At 35.1% G+C, this 15,021-nt stretch overlaps 1 protein-coding gene across 2 annotated transcripts in view; it reads left to right on the top strand.

Moving 5' to 3' along the window:
• The window catches only part of VPS13C (vacuolar protein sorting 13 homolog C), a 149,910-nt gene extending 138,807 nt beyond the window's left edge, over positions 1 to 11,103 (top strand). For both annotated transcript variants that reach the window (XM_016126854.2, XM_016126853.2), the window contains 4 exons: positions 703 to 791; positions 7,298 to 7,421; positions 8,741 to 8,824; positions 9,140 to 11,103. In XM_016126854.2, coding sequence (XP_015982340.2) covers positions 703 to 791; positions 7,298 to 7,421; positions 8,741 to 8,824; positions 9,140 to 9,241 — 399 coding nt within the window. In that variant the 3' untranslated portion in view covers positions 9,242 to 11,103. The remainder of the gene's footprint in view (positions 1 to 702; positions 792 to 7,297; positions 7,422 to 8,740; positions 8,825 to 9,139) is intronic.
• Positions 11,104 to 15,021: the final 3,918 nt, after the last annotated feature.

Genomic DNA, 15,021 nt, shown 5'->3' with positions numbered 1-15,021 from the left:
TCTTCATGGTTGTGTTATTATCATTAAATTTTCATTTCTATCAGGAACGTAATTTGTTACATACATATACTTCTCATTCATGTTTAATCTATAAGGCTATTCAAAAACATTAAATGTTAGTTATCTTGGAATTTTTATATCTACCTGTGTGTAAAATCAGTGGTTCTTAACTGTAGAGAAGGCTCTCAGACCCTTTGAAAAACTCTGATGAAAAATATGAACCATCTTCTGAAAGAAGTTGCAAAACCACTTTTCCGAATTTTCATATTCTATTTTAGGTGGTTCATAGCCCTCCCAGTGTGTTTCCATGGATCCCAGGTTAAGAAATCCTGTAATGTTAATGTCCCAGTTTAATACTAGTATATGTTTTTTTTTTTTTTCTCATGAATAAAAATGTGGGATTATTTCTGGGAGATATTCTAAAATTTCTAAGTTACTAGAGAACAAAATGTATTTTAGAAAATCCCTTAGTAAGCATTTAGTACATCTATTTGTCTTCTAAGGCACAGTAGAAATTAATTTATAATCATGCTATGAATATTCTTCTAGCTTCATGTGTGACTATGTAGACTTGTGCTTTTGTTTCTCATAATATTTTTCCTAACATTGTTATCATAATTAGCTAACATAGAGTATTAGAAATACTAGTTGGATGCATGTACTACCCAAATCTTGAGTCTTGTTTTTTGTTTGTTTTTTCAGAATCATATCAAAAAGTTAGAAGGAGAGACTTACCAATACCACTGTGCTATTTCTGGAAGCAAGAGGACAATCCTTGTGATTACAAATAGGTATTAACTTTGAGTGACATTTTCCTGGTTGCAGATTGTATAGATCTTAAGAATTTTGGAGACTAAAATGGCAGAGGATGTGGAGAACTATACTCCAGCTGTAAAATGTTTATCATCATAGAATCACAAAAACACAGATCTGGATAAGCTCTTTGAGATCATCTGATCCCACGCTCTCATTTTGGAAATGCTAAAACTGAAACTCAGCATGGTTAAGGGGCTTATCCAAGATTCACAACTAAGAAATAGGATCTAGTATAGACTTCATAAGTGCAGTAGAGATACCATTATATGTGAATTACAAATCCAGTTATGGAGGGTGACTTCGTGAATCACTTTTTCTCACTGGGTTTTATTTTGAATGATTAGCATATCTTTTTAAAAGAATGATATTCTTTCTTTTTTTTTTTTTCCATTTTTTTCTAAGCATTTTGGAAGTGTTAGATAATTTTTCCAAATAAAAGAACTTCGATTAACTAATTTTTCCGAATAAAAGAACCATGTTAATTTCCTGACGTTTATCCTACATCACTTAATCCAAAATTACAATTATAGGTTAATAATTTTTAAGACTTTCTAAGTTAAGTATTTTTCTAGGACCAAGGCGAAGTTTTTAAAGTAGGCAAAGTCTACTTTAGGTTCTTTACTACTACATTTAAATGCATTGAATGGGAAGGAGAGAAAGGAAAGCTAAAAGGACAGGATTCAGACTTACACACTTTTTAAAATAGAGCATTAACCAGTTATCTGTTTACCCATTAAGAAATGAAAATAGTCATAAAACAATCTAAAAGCAATTTTTGCAGATTTGACATGCAACCATTTATTTTTAATGCTTGTAACTTTATATCCATTAGATTAAACTAAAAATAGTGTTTATTTGTATTATATATTGTACTTAGCTGCAATAGCCACGTGTTTAATTCATTTTAAAATTGTGTACCTTTTATGTTATTCAACACTGTGCCATGGAAATCAGTTAGGTTTTTGAGTTTGGGTTTATTTGTTTGTTTTTGGTCATAAATACTTTAGTACTTGTTTGATTAGGCATTTTGGGGGAATATTACTTGATGCATTAATGCATTATTCAGTGGCCCCCAACCTTTTTTGGCACCAGGGGCTGGTGCTCCTCTGAGAATCTAATGCCTGATGATCTGAGGTGGAGCTGAGGCATTGATGCTAGTACTGGGGATTGGCTGCAAATACAGGTGAAGCTTTGCTTGCTCACTTGCCTCTCACCTCTTGTTGTACAGTCTGATTCTTAACAGGCCACAGACCTATGCTGGTCCATGGCCCAGAGGTTGGGGACCCCTGCATTTTACATTAGGTTTTCTTCAAGTAAATTGAAAAATCACGGTAATTTTAAATTATTCAGTTACAGAGCTTTTCAGGAGGTAATTAGAAAAATAATATTCCTGACCAATACAATGTCTTAGTCTCCTTGTAGCTTTAGTAGATTCTTTCTAACAGGGATTTCTTTGAGATAGTTTTTATGCTGCTCTATTTGACTTTTAATGTTACATAAAATAGGATTTCTTCCAAAATCAACATTTAAGAAATTACACTTTTATTGCTAAAGTTATGCTTATTCATTGTAGATAATCTAAATCAGGAGTCAACAAGTTTCTTTAAAGGGCCAAATCATAATCACTTAGCATCAAGGGCCATCTCCTGTTTCTCACCTCTACTCAACTCTGCCCTTGTAGTGGGAAAACAGCCATAAACAATATGTAAATAATGAATGGGGTGGCTGTATTCCAGTAAAATTTTATTTACCAGAACAGGCTATGGGCTGGATTTGGCATACAGGCCATAGTTTGCCCACTCTTGATATAGATAATAATTAAGAAGATGAAAATAACTAAAGCTGTGGTTTGCCTAGGACAGAGGTGGTTTTTACTTTTTGTTCCAATGTAATTATCAGTAGCTATCCCTTTAATTCTTAAAAATGTCCTGATTTGAATGATAAGCTATATGATAGCTGCTAAAAATAGCCTTTATCAGCAATCCTGCCATCCATATATATTAGCTGGTTTATCAGATTTTTGCAGTATATACATTTTATAAAAACTATGTACAAAAAATGCAATATGTGCATTTAACTAACCTAGGTTTTTTACCTAACAATATATTGTGATCATCTTCCCAAACCATTAAGTATTATTTAACAATATGATTTTTAATGATTGCATAATATTGTATTTATGGATGTACTATATAATTTATTTAAATGCTGCCTATTTGACACTCAGTTTTCTCCTTCCCAGTATGGTATTTTAAACACATCTTTTCAGCTCAATGTTTTTTTCTATAATTATTTCCTTAGGATAAATTCTTATCAGTGTGATTGCTGATTTAAAAGTTGTGAAGAAAAATTTTTAAATTAAATTTATTGGAGTGACATTGGTTAATAAAATCATATAAGTATCAAATGTACAATTCAATAATACATCGTATGTATATTGCATTGTGTGTTCGCCACCCAAAGTTGAATTCCCTTCCATCACCATATATTTGATTTCCTTTACCTCTATCTACCTCCCCCTTTTCCCCCTTCCTTCCCTCTTGTAACCACTAAATTGTTGTTCTTGTTGTTGAGTCTCTGTTCGTTTGCCATGATTGTTGCTTTCAGTTTTATATCCCACATATGAGTGAAATCATTCAGTTCTCAACTTTTTCTGTCTGACTTATTTCGCTTAGCATGATAGTCTCAAGATCCATCCATGTTGTCACAAATGGCAGTATTTCATCTTTTCTTATGGCTGAGTAATATTCTATTGTATACGTGTACCACAACTTCTTTATCTAATCATCTATCAAGGGCACATTAGGGTACATATATCTTTATGGATAAATGTTTTTAAATTTTTTGAGTAAATACCCAGAAGAGACCTAGAAACATAAAACAGGATCCCAGAGCACATCTAATTAAACCTCCTAAATTAACAGGTGAAGAAACTAGAGTCAGGGTAGGGAAGTGCCTCATAAACATCACACAGCTAAAAGTAGCAGAGCTGGTGCCTGACCTCTAAGCCCAGCCTTTCCACTTGGGCTTCTCCTCTCCACATTGCCTCTTCCCTTTGGTGCTTAGAGCCTACCCTTGGTAGAGGCCTATCCCCCACCACCCACTCACTTCCCAAAGGCCCCACCTCCAAATACCATCACACTGGGGGCTAAGATTCAATATACGAATATGTATGTATTTGGGGAGGGGGGGCGACATAAACATTCAGTCTGTTACACCATCAGTGTGTGGCAGATATAGGGACACAGATGAAATTTACATCTTCTCTGTCCTCCCCATCTAAAGAGGGGAGCTGCAAATTATCAGTGACATCACAATGCGATAAATGCTAAGATGAAGTGACAGAGAGACCCCAAAGACAGCGGAAAACTTTTGGTCCAGTAAGGTGGGAACCAAGGTATAATGGGGAAGGTTTTACAGAGGCGTTCTCCATGAAGAGGTAATTGAACTGAGTCTTGTAGAGTATGGAGTTGTCACACAGGAAAACAAGAGGCAAGCAGGGGCATAAAACAGTATGGCACTTCGAACAGTAAGGTCAGTTTGGAATGCTCGGGTAGTAGGATATTCATAGAGAAGTGTTGGGAGATGAGGCCAGAGTCATAGGTGTCTGCTCATACCATCTGAAGGGTTGAGGCTTCATTGTTAATGTGGTGGAAGCTCATTATTTTTGTTTAAAGTATAGACTTATTTTATCGTTCAGTATTGCAGCTTTTCACACAGGTATATATACACATCATACATAGATATGTCTCTTTTTTTCTTTCCCACAGAAGGCTTTTAAAGAAGGAGTAATATGAAGTTTGTAGTCCAGAAAGATCTCTGGCAGCATTTTGGATGCTGGATGGGAGGAGGATCAGAATGGAGGCAAGGGGACCAGTTAAAGACTATATTAGTGTTCTATTGCTGCATACCAATTACTTTAAAATTAGCAGCTTAAAACAACACAGATTTATTATCTCACGGTTTCTGTGGGTCTGGAGTCAGGTGCTGCAGGGCTGGCTTCTCTGCTCAGGGTCTTACAAGGCTGAAATCAAGGCGTCAACTTCTGGAAACTCTTGGGAAGATTCCCCTTCCAAGCTCATTTAATGTTATCAGCATAATCAGTTCCTTATAGTTGAATGACCAAGATTCCTGTTTCCTCACTGTCTGTCAGCCAGGTGGCTGCCCTCAGCTCCTGGAGCCTGCCTGCATTCCTTGTCATGTGGCTCTCTCCCTCTTCAAACCGGCAACAGCACTCTGAATCTTTTACTTCTCTGCCTCTAACCCAGATTTAAAGGGGCAGGCCCACTTAGATAAACTTTTTTCTTAAAGTCATCCGTGCCTTATAAAAAAGCTAATCATGAGGGTAAAGTCCATCATATTTGTAGTCCTGGGAATTATACAAAGTTACATACCAGGGGATGGGGAATCTTGGGGATCATCTTAGAATTCATTTATCCTGATAGGAAGTGATGAGGACCAAAACTGAAAACATGAGGATAGATAAAGGGAGGAAACCTTAAAAGACCAGGGCTTAGTGACAGCTTGAATGTGGAAGAGATTAGAATACAAGATAACTTTCTGGTGTTTGGCTTGAGTACCAAGGTAGGTGGTATTACGATTTAGAGTAATTTGAAGGAAGAGATGATGATTTTTGTTTGTTTTTGTATTTGAATTGACTGACTTCTCTGTAGCTTTGAGCTATCAAAGTAAGATACTTCAGTAATCTTTGAATAAAGATTTGGAGTTGAGATTTCGGAGACCACCCTGAGTGTGTCGAACAGAAGACAACCAAGATTTGAGCTCTGATAAACACGGAAGAAGGAAATGAAAGAGATTTCAGGTGGTAGAAGAGCAATAATATTATTGGTGTGGTCGAGAGGAGAGACAGTTTTAAAGCAATTGGAATGGTGACTTGCACTAGACATTTGCACGAGTGATTTGTAAGTTATCTTTAACTCTTAGCTCTATCATCTGATCCTCTACTGGGGCAGTGGAACCCAATTCCTAGAGACCGATTGGAATGTGGAGGGGTGTTGGATATTGCCACAGTGATCGGAGGGCACTGCGTAGGCTGGGGCTGGAGATGCAGAACTTCCTATAGTGCACGACACAGTCCCAAACAGGCCCAAAATTTCAATAGCAACTCTACTGGGAAATAGAGAAATATATTTCAGTCCCCCCACTCCATTAGTCACCAAGTTCATATAATTCTACCTTCTAAACATATGGAATCTAGCTTTTTCCTTCTCACAGCCACTGCCTTAATTGAGGCTCTCATGGTTGCCTGACAGGACTTTTAAAATAACATTCTACCTTGATTGTCTGTCCCACCTCTCCTCCGTGACCACTGGAGCCCTGACTCTGAAATAAGGAACATCATCACGTCATTTCCCGTTGACTATAGGTTAAAGTCAAAATCCCTTAAAGCGGCAAAAAGAATATCTCCTTCAAGATCTGGCACTAAGCTATTTTCTCACCCCCGTATATACCTGGTACTCCAGCTACAGACCTCCACATTCCTTCAATCTTCCCTTCTTTGTACCTCCATGTATTCACTGAACAATTCCCTTTGTCTGGATTGTCGTTTCCCGTTCTCCCCTAGAGAACGCCTTCCTTTCAAGAATCAGCCCTTATGCCACCCACTTTACCAACACAGTCAGCTCCCTTCTCCTGTGTTCCTGGGCACTCTGCTATCACGCTTATCTGTGCTGTAGCATTTACGTGCGTATTTCCCCTCCTACCCGCCGAATGCCCCTCAAGCAGAAGCCCTCTCTTCTTTATTTTCCAGCACCCTGCATAGCTGTAGGATTAACAGTTCTATTTTTCCTAGTTTTGCTTTCTGTGAGAGAAACTTTAGTCTAGTATAGTTATATCAGTAATTATTCTGAATCACACACTAGGAAATCAATATGGATACCCTTTAAGGATTCTGTAATTTTTTTTGTTGCTAGTGAGTAAAATGGGATACTTACTCTGTGATATGCTACATTAGTGTTACAGTGCTCAAACCTGATATTTATTAGTAGGCCTAATGTGAATCTGCTGACATTTGAGATTTGTGACATTTCTGCACATTCTTTCTTAACTGGAAGGCATCAGTGATTGACAGTAAAGAGCAATTAATAATTTTCGAAGTAAGACATTTTTAGGAGCTTCTGTCTTTATCACTTCCAAGATGACAGTACAGCCTGTTTCTATGTGTTTCAAAGATGATTTCAGTGTTTTGGTTAATTAAAAAAAAAAAAAAAAGACGCGAATTTTGCAAGATTGGCAGAAGCGAAATTTGTGAAAGTGTGCTTTGTTAATTGGTAGGTGCCATGTTTGCTCTTTATTTGACAGCCATCTAGACTTTTTTTTTTATATGAAGCATATTATTTTTAATGCCAGGTTATATTGTTTACTGAGTACTACCTGTGCAATCCAGCAGAGTGAAATATTGGAGATAATCATTGACTATTTTTATCACTACCTGTATATTTTTGTTTCTTTTTCCAAACAGGCGAGTGTTGTGTATAAAGGAAGTTGAAATCCTCAACCTTATGTCCATAGACTGGCAGTGTCCATTTGAAGATTTCGTATCTCCTCCTAGTGTTAATGGAAATCTGCTAAACATCTCAGTTAAGGTAAGAAAGCATGAATCACATTTTTAGAGTCAGGAGTTTGTCAAATGAGTTTGAAACCGATGTATTTGACTCTGTGTTTTACAGTTAACTACACAAGGTGTTTGGAGGATAGTTATTAACTGAAATGTAAGGAAAGATGTAATCAGTTTTTGTACTGCACTTTAATTGCAGTACAAGTGAATATCATTTCTATCCACTGAAGGAATTTGGATGCTAATACGTCCATTTTGGCTGAATAAAGCATTAGTAAATAGAAGGTTGTTTTTAAATTCATATGGATACCTATTTTGCTATAATCTTAGATACTTCTGGAAGATTCTCTTTTTAAGGCTTTTAGGAGACTATTATAAATTTTATATGTAAAACATTCATGTTTTATGATATTTGGCATTTACAGAATGCTAATACATCATAAGTATATAATAATACTTTCATGTTTTTCTTCCCTATCATTTTCTAAGGAAGAACTTTTAATTACATGGGAAGTAATTAGCAAAAATGATACCCCATATATTGCTTAATTCTCAGACTCAAATTTGAAATATATAATTTTTATTATATATGATATATTATAAATTTGTTTTCACCTCTTTAAAAAAAACAAAATTTTCATTCTAAAGGTAGCAATTTCTATAGTATATTTTTTCCTAAACAGTAATGATGTTATTTTTATTACTAAAACTATCTAAAAACCATTTATCATTAAATTTAATAGAGATGCAAGTACTGTTCTTTTTTAATTTATGTTTTTTTCTAAACTACCATGAAACCATTTCATTTCGTATTTTAGCCTTACATCATTGTAGAGTGTCAAAATTTAAAAAGTACCTTAGTATATGAAACATAGTTTCAAGCTAGGAAAGCCGGTGTCACTATGCATATATATTACAGTTTCCTCAGGTATCACCTTTCTTTCATATCAGTGGTGGAAATTGACTCAATATATTTTACATTATATAAGAATTTTATCTATCAACCAGGGAAATGAAAGAAGGTTTTTTTTTTGATTTGTCAAATGTGATGAGTTATCAAGTAGTGTCTCTGTAGGCTATTTATCATAGCCCGCAAAAAGCCATTATTTTATACAGATAGATGTATACTCATTCAGTCTCATAAATTCTAACAACTCACATATGGAAATGCTGTTCTTGTAGCAAAATGATTTATTTCTTATGACACCTGACTACATATATTTGGTTAGTCTACAGATTATAAGATAGAGTTAACATTTAAGCATCCAATTAAAGATTATCGGGTTTTTTTTACCTTCCTCAGAATAATTTCTTTTCTGTCACCGATTTTTTTTTTTTTTTAAATAGGATCAGAGTTTGTTCCACAAAAAAGACAGTGCCAATCAAGCCTTTCTCCGGAAAATTTATCTGCAGAACGCTACCACAGCAGAGGTAAACAATTCATTTTAAAGAATGTCCCCTCAGTGTTTTAGCTGAAATATATTTTTTAATCTGTTATAATTAACAGTACCCATTTTTTTCTCCTCAAAGGTCTTCCATTTATATTTGGATGACTATATGAGCTTATAATAATATACTGTGCACTTATAAGAGTCTTATTTTGCATTACATGTACAGACTGTATTCTTGTCCTTAGCTATTTAGGCCTATGTGGAAAGCTCCATCTCTTGCTTTTGTCCTTTGTTCCCTCCACCAAATGAGCCTGTACTTTTATTTACCACTTATAATAAGTATTTTGTTTTACAGAGAGCACGTCGTGCCATTGAGGATGCACAGTCAATGAGACACCAGCAAAAATTAATGAAGCAATCATCATTGAAACTTCTCAGGCCACAAATGCCATTTTAATCACATACTCTATGATGGGGCTGCTACTGGGAGAAAAACGAATCATCAGTCTTGTGTATAATAGCTCTTTTTTATCTTACTAAAAAGAATTTTTCAAGCAATCCTTTAATTCTAGAATTTTTGTCTAGAATAGTTAGTATTAGGTTTTCCACTTTTTTTCTTTAGTTTTGTCTCTAATTTTATAACCATGTTTATGTTAGTCATCCATTCTACAGTGCCACCCAAATGGGTCAGACCCTCAAAGAAATATCATTTTAAACTCAGAACAGAATTTTTGTTAATGCTAAAAGTGTGAAACAAAGGGCAATAGGCTGGTTTTTAATTACAGTCCTTACTAAAGAATAAGAAAGGAGCTTAGAATGAGGAATGTTTTTTGAGAAGTTTTAGACAAATTTTTGGACAAATACTGGATATTTTGTTTAAGACAATTTGTTCAATAACTGAACTAAGATAACGTTTTTGGTAAGCTAGGTAATTGACTCAAGAAAAGTCACTAAAGGGAGAAGTGGCATTTCCTATTTTCTTTTCATGAAAACATTCTTCTCATAAAAACATGTTTTACTTTGGTGCTTATTTATTCTCCTTGCACTATGGTATAAAAACATATAGAAAGTCACACCTTAAAATGTTAGTACTCTAGAGTTTTCTGGAATGTACCATGCACAAAGTTTTAGGAATTATTTACATGTTCTTTCAAGATGAATTTATATGACACAATTATAACTTGTTGGTATGTGAAAATATTGCACTTTAAATTTTTAAGACTTAGAAATATGAAAAATTTAATATTTTTATATTCCCAGTAATTGTTTTTTATAAGTCAAAAGAATTTTAAGGGCATCATAAGCTAACACTTAATTGTAATACATACCTAGAAATGTATTTTAAATACTTATTAGGAAGAATGAAAAATCTCTAGTGCTTTATCTATAAGTTAAATAAGGCATATATAACAACATTGTGGAAAATAATTGGTAGGTGTGTTTTTTGAGGGAGCAGGACTACGAGGATTAGTTCGGTGCAGCATTATTTTTGTTGTGCTTTCTGCATCTTGTGCTGATCAGAGATGTATTGTCTGCTAAAGCTTTTTAAAAAGTTCTCATAAGTACTTAATGTCCTTGGATGAATCTTTAAATTTGCTCATGGTTCTTAACATAACATTTATTTTAAATCATTGAATTAATGGTGAAATGAAGATGTGGACACATTTGGTTTGCTGTTTTTGTTGATATGTGGTAATATTTCTACTATCTTTATTCGTGTTTCTTAAAACTGGCCTTAAAACTTGAAAATTTTTTCCTAGTTTACTATACTTTCCTAGTTTACAAAAAAGGGGCTACAATAACTAATCCCCTAAGTATTTGATCTCTGTTACTGCATAATGAATGGTCTTTGCCTTTTCAACATCATTATTATTTTTTCTGTGAAGAAAAATATATGTAAAACTTCTAGGTTTAAACAATTTCATCAGCGTTTAATTGCAGTTTATTAAAAGGAACATTACCAACAGTTTCATAGCAAGTGTGCTAGTATTTTGTGTCTTTAAAACTGACTTAATCAGGAATTTGAGCTAATTTTATTTTCAGGTGAATCACAACTATTAACAATATCCTAAATATTTAAGAAATTATATTGTACTGATGGATGTACAAAACATTGAACTAAGGGAAATTTATAGAAATTTCAAGTTGACTGAAAAATAAATTTTAAAATATTTGTGACATTTTAATTTGATATAATCATTTGGGACAGAAATAACTCATTGGTAAAGTGTGATGTCTTTTGTGTTTTTAAAATGCTTTGAGGGTCAATAACTTGCATATGAACTATTGAGAGAAATAAAACATTTGGTGCATTGTTTACAGGTGTGAAAACTTTGTGGGTTTGTGTTAAATATACAGGTTATGTTTACTTTTGCTTTTTATGTCTTCCCCTTTTTTTCTTCCAGTCCTATAATAGCGAGAAGTTAGATTAGTAGTTGGTAGTTGTGGAGGGCTTTGTAAGGCGCTAGTCAGGGAAAGGTTTTCCTAGGGATAGTGAGCGCCTTTTCCACCCTAGAGATCTGTGGCACAGATGTTCGATACAGGAAGAATACAGAGAAAGTATCTGACCAACAGCCCAGCTCCACACTTTGAAAGCCTAGTAGATTTGCATTGAGGCCATGCCTTGTATGGTTTCTGTCAGCCACTGACCGTGAATGGCAAGGATACCAGGGCAGGCACAGCTCTGCTGACAGCTAGCTTTGGCTTGAAGGCTCTACAGTGGCCTTACAGAACCTTTCTTAGACTGCATGGCAGTCTGGGGCACTGCTACCCAGTTTGTCTCTGTGTCTCTTTTTCGGTCTGACCCCGTCTCCTTCTACTGAGAGATCAGTGGATAGATTTCCTTACATGTGTTTCGTGATTTAGTATTGTTTTTGTTTTGAATTGTGTGTGAGGGAGGACACTATCATCTTGTTGGTGCTTTAGGCTTCTAAGTGTATTGATCTGGTGCCACCTAAATCTGAATTTTTAATGTTCCACATGAGTTTCTAAGGTACAGCTAGGACTAAAAAGTAACACTCTGTACTTAAAATAATCAAACTCTTGAAGAACTACAAATACCAACTCCAGAACTATGAGAAGTGTTTGCTGCTTATAGGCCACATAGTTTATGTTATTTTTGTTATAGCTGCCCAAGTGGACTAAGACAGTCTCCCTCTCCTAAAAGACTCCCGTGCTGGCTAGGCTTGTCATCTGAAATGTTGTTGGAGTCTTTGCTTTGAATAAAGGATTGCAAATGTTAACTATGTGGATTAATTTGCATGGGTTAATTTACCAAATCAGAAAAAGGTAGGTCACTGCTAGGAGTAGAATGCCAAGAAATTAGGAAAAGAAATAGCTAATAAAAATATTAAGTAGATATGCTTAAAAAGGAGTAAATACAAGATAGTATGAAAAAGAGGCAAATTTAAATAAGAATCAAAAAGATCTTCTAGAAATGAAAAATATCATTGAAATAATAAATGGACAGCCACAATAAATTAAAAATAGCTGAAGTAAGAATTAGCGAATTCTGGACAATAGAACTGACTCAATACGTTTCCTGGAATGCGGCGGAGATAGAAGAGGTGGAAAATAGAGAAACAACACAGGAGACAGAATGAGAATGTCTAACATCTAATCCAGGGCCTACAAGGAGAGAATAGAGAAATTGTTGATGTGTTCCAGAATTTATGAAAGTTATGATTTGATAAATGTGGGAAACAAAGTAAGCCCAGAACAGGATACATAAAAATAAATCCAAACCTAACATACATTGATTGAAACGATAGTTGTGCAAACACAAAGAGAAAAACTGAGAAACAACCAGGAAAAAAAACATTACTGACAAAGTATCAACGATTAGATTGACAGCAGAATTCTCAACCAAAATCATGCTCTGGAGACAATGGGGTATCTACAAATTATTGAGAAAAAGCCAACCATTTGACAAGTTATTTTTAATCAGATCCTTTGTTTAAAAATTACTAAAGGATGACCTTCAGAAAACTGGAAGTCGAACTCAGAAAGAAGGGATGAAATAGAAGAAGCCATGGGAACAAAGAAATTGGTAAACTTTAAAATACCACTTTAAATAGCAACAAATGTGCATAAAATCCTATTCAAACAAAATGTAAGTTTTTTTAAATGGGAAGCTGTACAATGTTCATGAATGGTAAGACTCATTAAAGAGTAATCATAGTCAAACTCATCCATAAATTCAAAACAATTCTAATCATTCCATTATTTATTTTTTCGTGGAACTTGAAAGGCTGTTTCAAAAATTCATGGAAGAGTGAAAGGCCCGAAATTATCAAGTTGGGTTGAGGAATAAGGTCAAGTGGAGAGCCTGAAACTTTAAAAGTTTCAGACTTTAAAGCTTACTGAAAGAAGCTGTAGTAATTGAAACTGATGTTTTCAGAGAAATAGGTAAATTGAACAAATTAGACAGACTGACTACAGACCTAGGAACTAAATGCCCCCACCCACCATGGGACAGGACACCATCTGAAGGAGGGAGAAGATAAGGGAGAAAGGAGAGTTCAGACCAAATACTTCTTTATCTCATTGAATGAAATAATCTGGACTTTATACATGAGCAAGGACCAGAATTTAATTTCAAACTTGGATAAATACCCAGAGTCACATTCTATTATGTAGTAGTTTGAAAACTGGAACCGTATTTTAAATCTCTGCATTCTGATGAATTTCTCAGGAGCTAACTCCGTCTTGTCCTCTCAACACTTAGGCGAAGATTGCTTTGCTCTTTCCACACATAAAGGCATTTTCTTTCCATATTCCCTGGTTCTATTTCTCCGCACTGATTTTAAATCCCCCGGACATTTCCACATTCATATGGAGGAAAAGCCATTAGCCACCTTTTCTCCCTGAAAATGAGCCTTAAAAAGAAAATAAGTTATAGATGTTACTGGTGAAACATAAAAAATGTACCCAGAACACACACACACACCAATTTCAGTCAGGAAGAATAAACTATTCGATAAATATTGCTCGAGAAATTGATGTATTCATATGGCAAAATGTAAAATTAAATTTCCTGATACCACACACTAAAAGCAAATAACAGGACTATTAGAGATCTAAAGGCAAAATAGCATCATGGAAGAAAATACAGGGGAATATTTTTGTGGTCTTGAGAAGGTAGAATTTTCTGTGAGAGAAAAAGCCATTAAAAAGTTAAGTGACAAGCCATAAAACAAGAAGTAATATTTGCGACTCTCCTGTACAACTGACAAAAGGTTATTATTGAGAATATCTGATGAACTTCATTGCAGTAAGAAAAAGACAACAACCCAATAGAAAAATGGGCAAAGGCTGTGAACAGACAATTCACAGAAAGGGAAATCTGAAAAGTAGTCAGGAACATGCAAATCATAACAGATGTCCTTTTACATCTGTCAGACTGTCAAACACATGTATGTCTGATGTCTCGCAGGATGCGGTGACATGCAGACAGTGAAACATTGCTGGTGAAATCAAAGTCACTTGAGAGGGCAACTTGGCGATACTTACCACAGACGAGCACAGGCATATGAAACAGCAGTTCCATTCCACATATCCAACCTGGAGAAACTCAAATAAGCAAAGTCAAAAATAAGTAAATATGCAAGGGTAGTCACTGAGATACTTTAAATAAAATCAAAATATGGAAAAAATCAGTAGTAGATTAAGAAGCATGCAAAAAAAATACTAAACTAGCATCTATAAGAATTGAACCCTCTCTCTCTCTCTCTCTCTCTCCACACACACACACACACACACACACACACACACACACACACACACTTTAAAAAACCTTGAGTGAAAAGAACAAATTGCAAGAAATTTAAGGTGCATGAAAATTATACATAGCAACTTTAGGACACTGATTACTTCTGGGAAGGGAGAATGAGAGAAGAAATGGTATAGTAGGAGAATGGACTTTAGGTATATCTACAATGATTTGTTAATTAAAAATAAATAAGTGATTGCTGGTGAAAAAAAGGCAAAATGTTGACATCTATTAAATCCAGGCGGTAAGTAAATTTGAAAGGAAAGAAAGAGAAAAGGAAGGAAGGAAGAAAGGAAGGAAGGAAGGAAGGAAGGAAGGAAGGAAGGAAGGAAGGAAGGAAGGAAGGAAGGAAGGAAGGAAGGAAAGGGAGAGGACAGAGAAGAGAGGAAAGGGAGGGAGGGGGGGGAGAGAGAGAGAGAGAGAGAGAGAGAGAGAGAGAGAGAGAGAGAGAGAGAGAGAGAGAGAAG

The sequence above is a fragment of the Rousettus aegyptiacus genome, unplaced genomic scaffold, assembly GCF_014176215.1.
Source record: "Rousettus aegyptiacus isolate mRouAeg1 unplaced genomic scaffold, mRouAeg1.p scaffold_m13_p_3, whole genome shotgun sequence".
Classification (NCBI taxonomy): Eukaryota; Metazoa; Chordata; class Mammalia; order Chiroptera; family Pteropodidae; genus Rousettus; species Rousettus aegyptiacus.
This window is presented reverse-complemented; position numbering and strand designations above follow the sequence as displayed.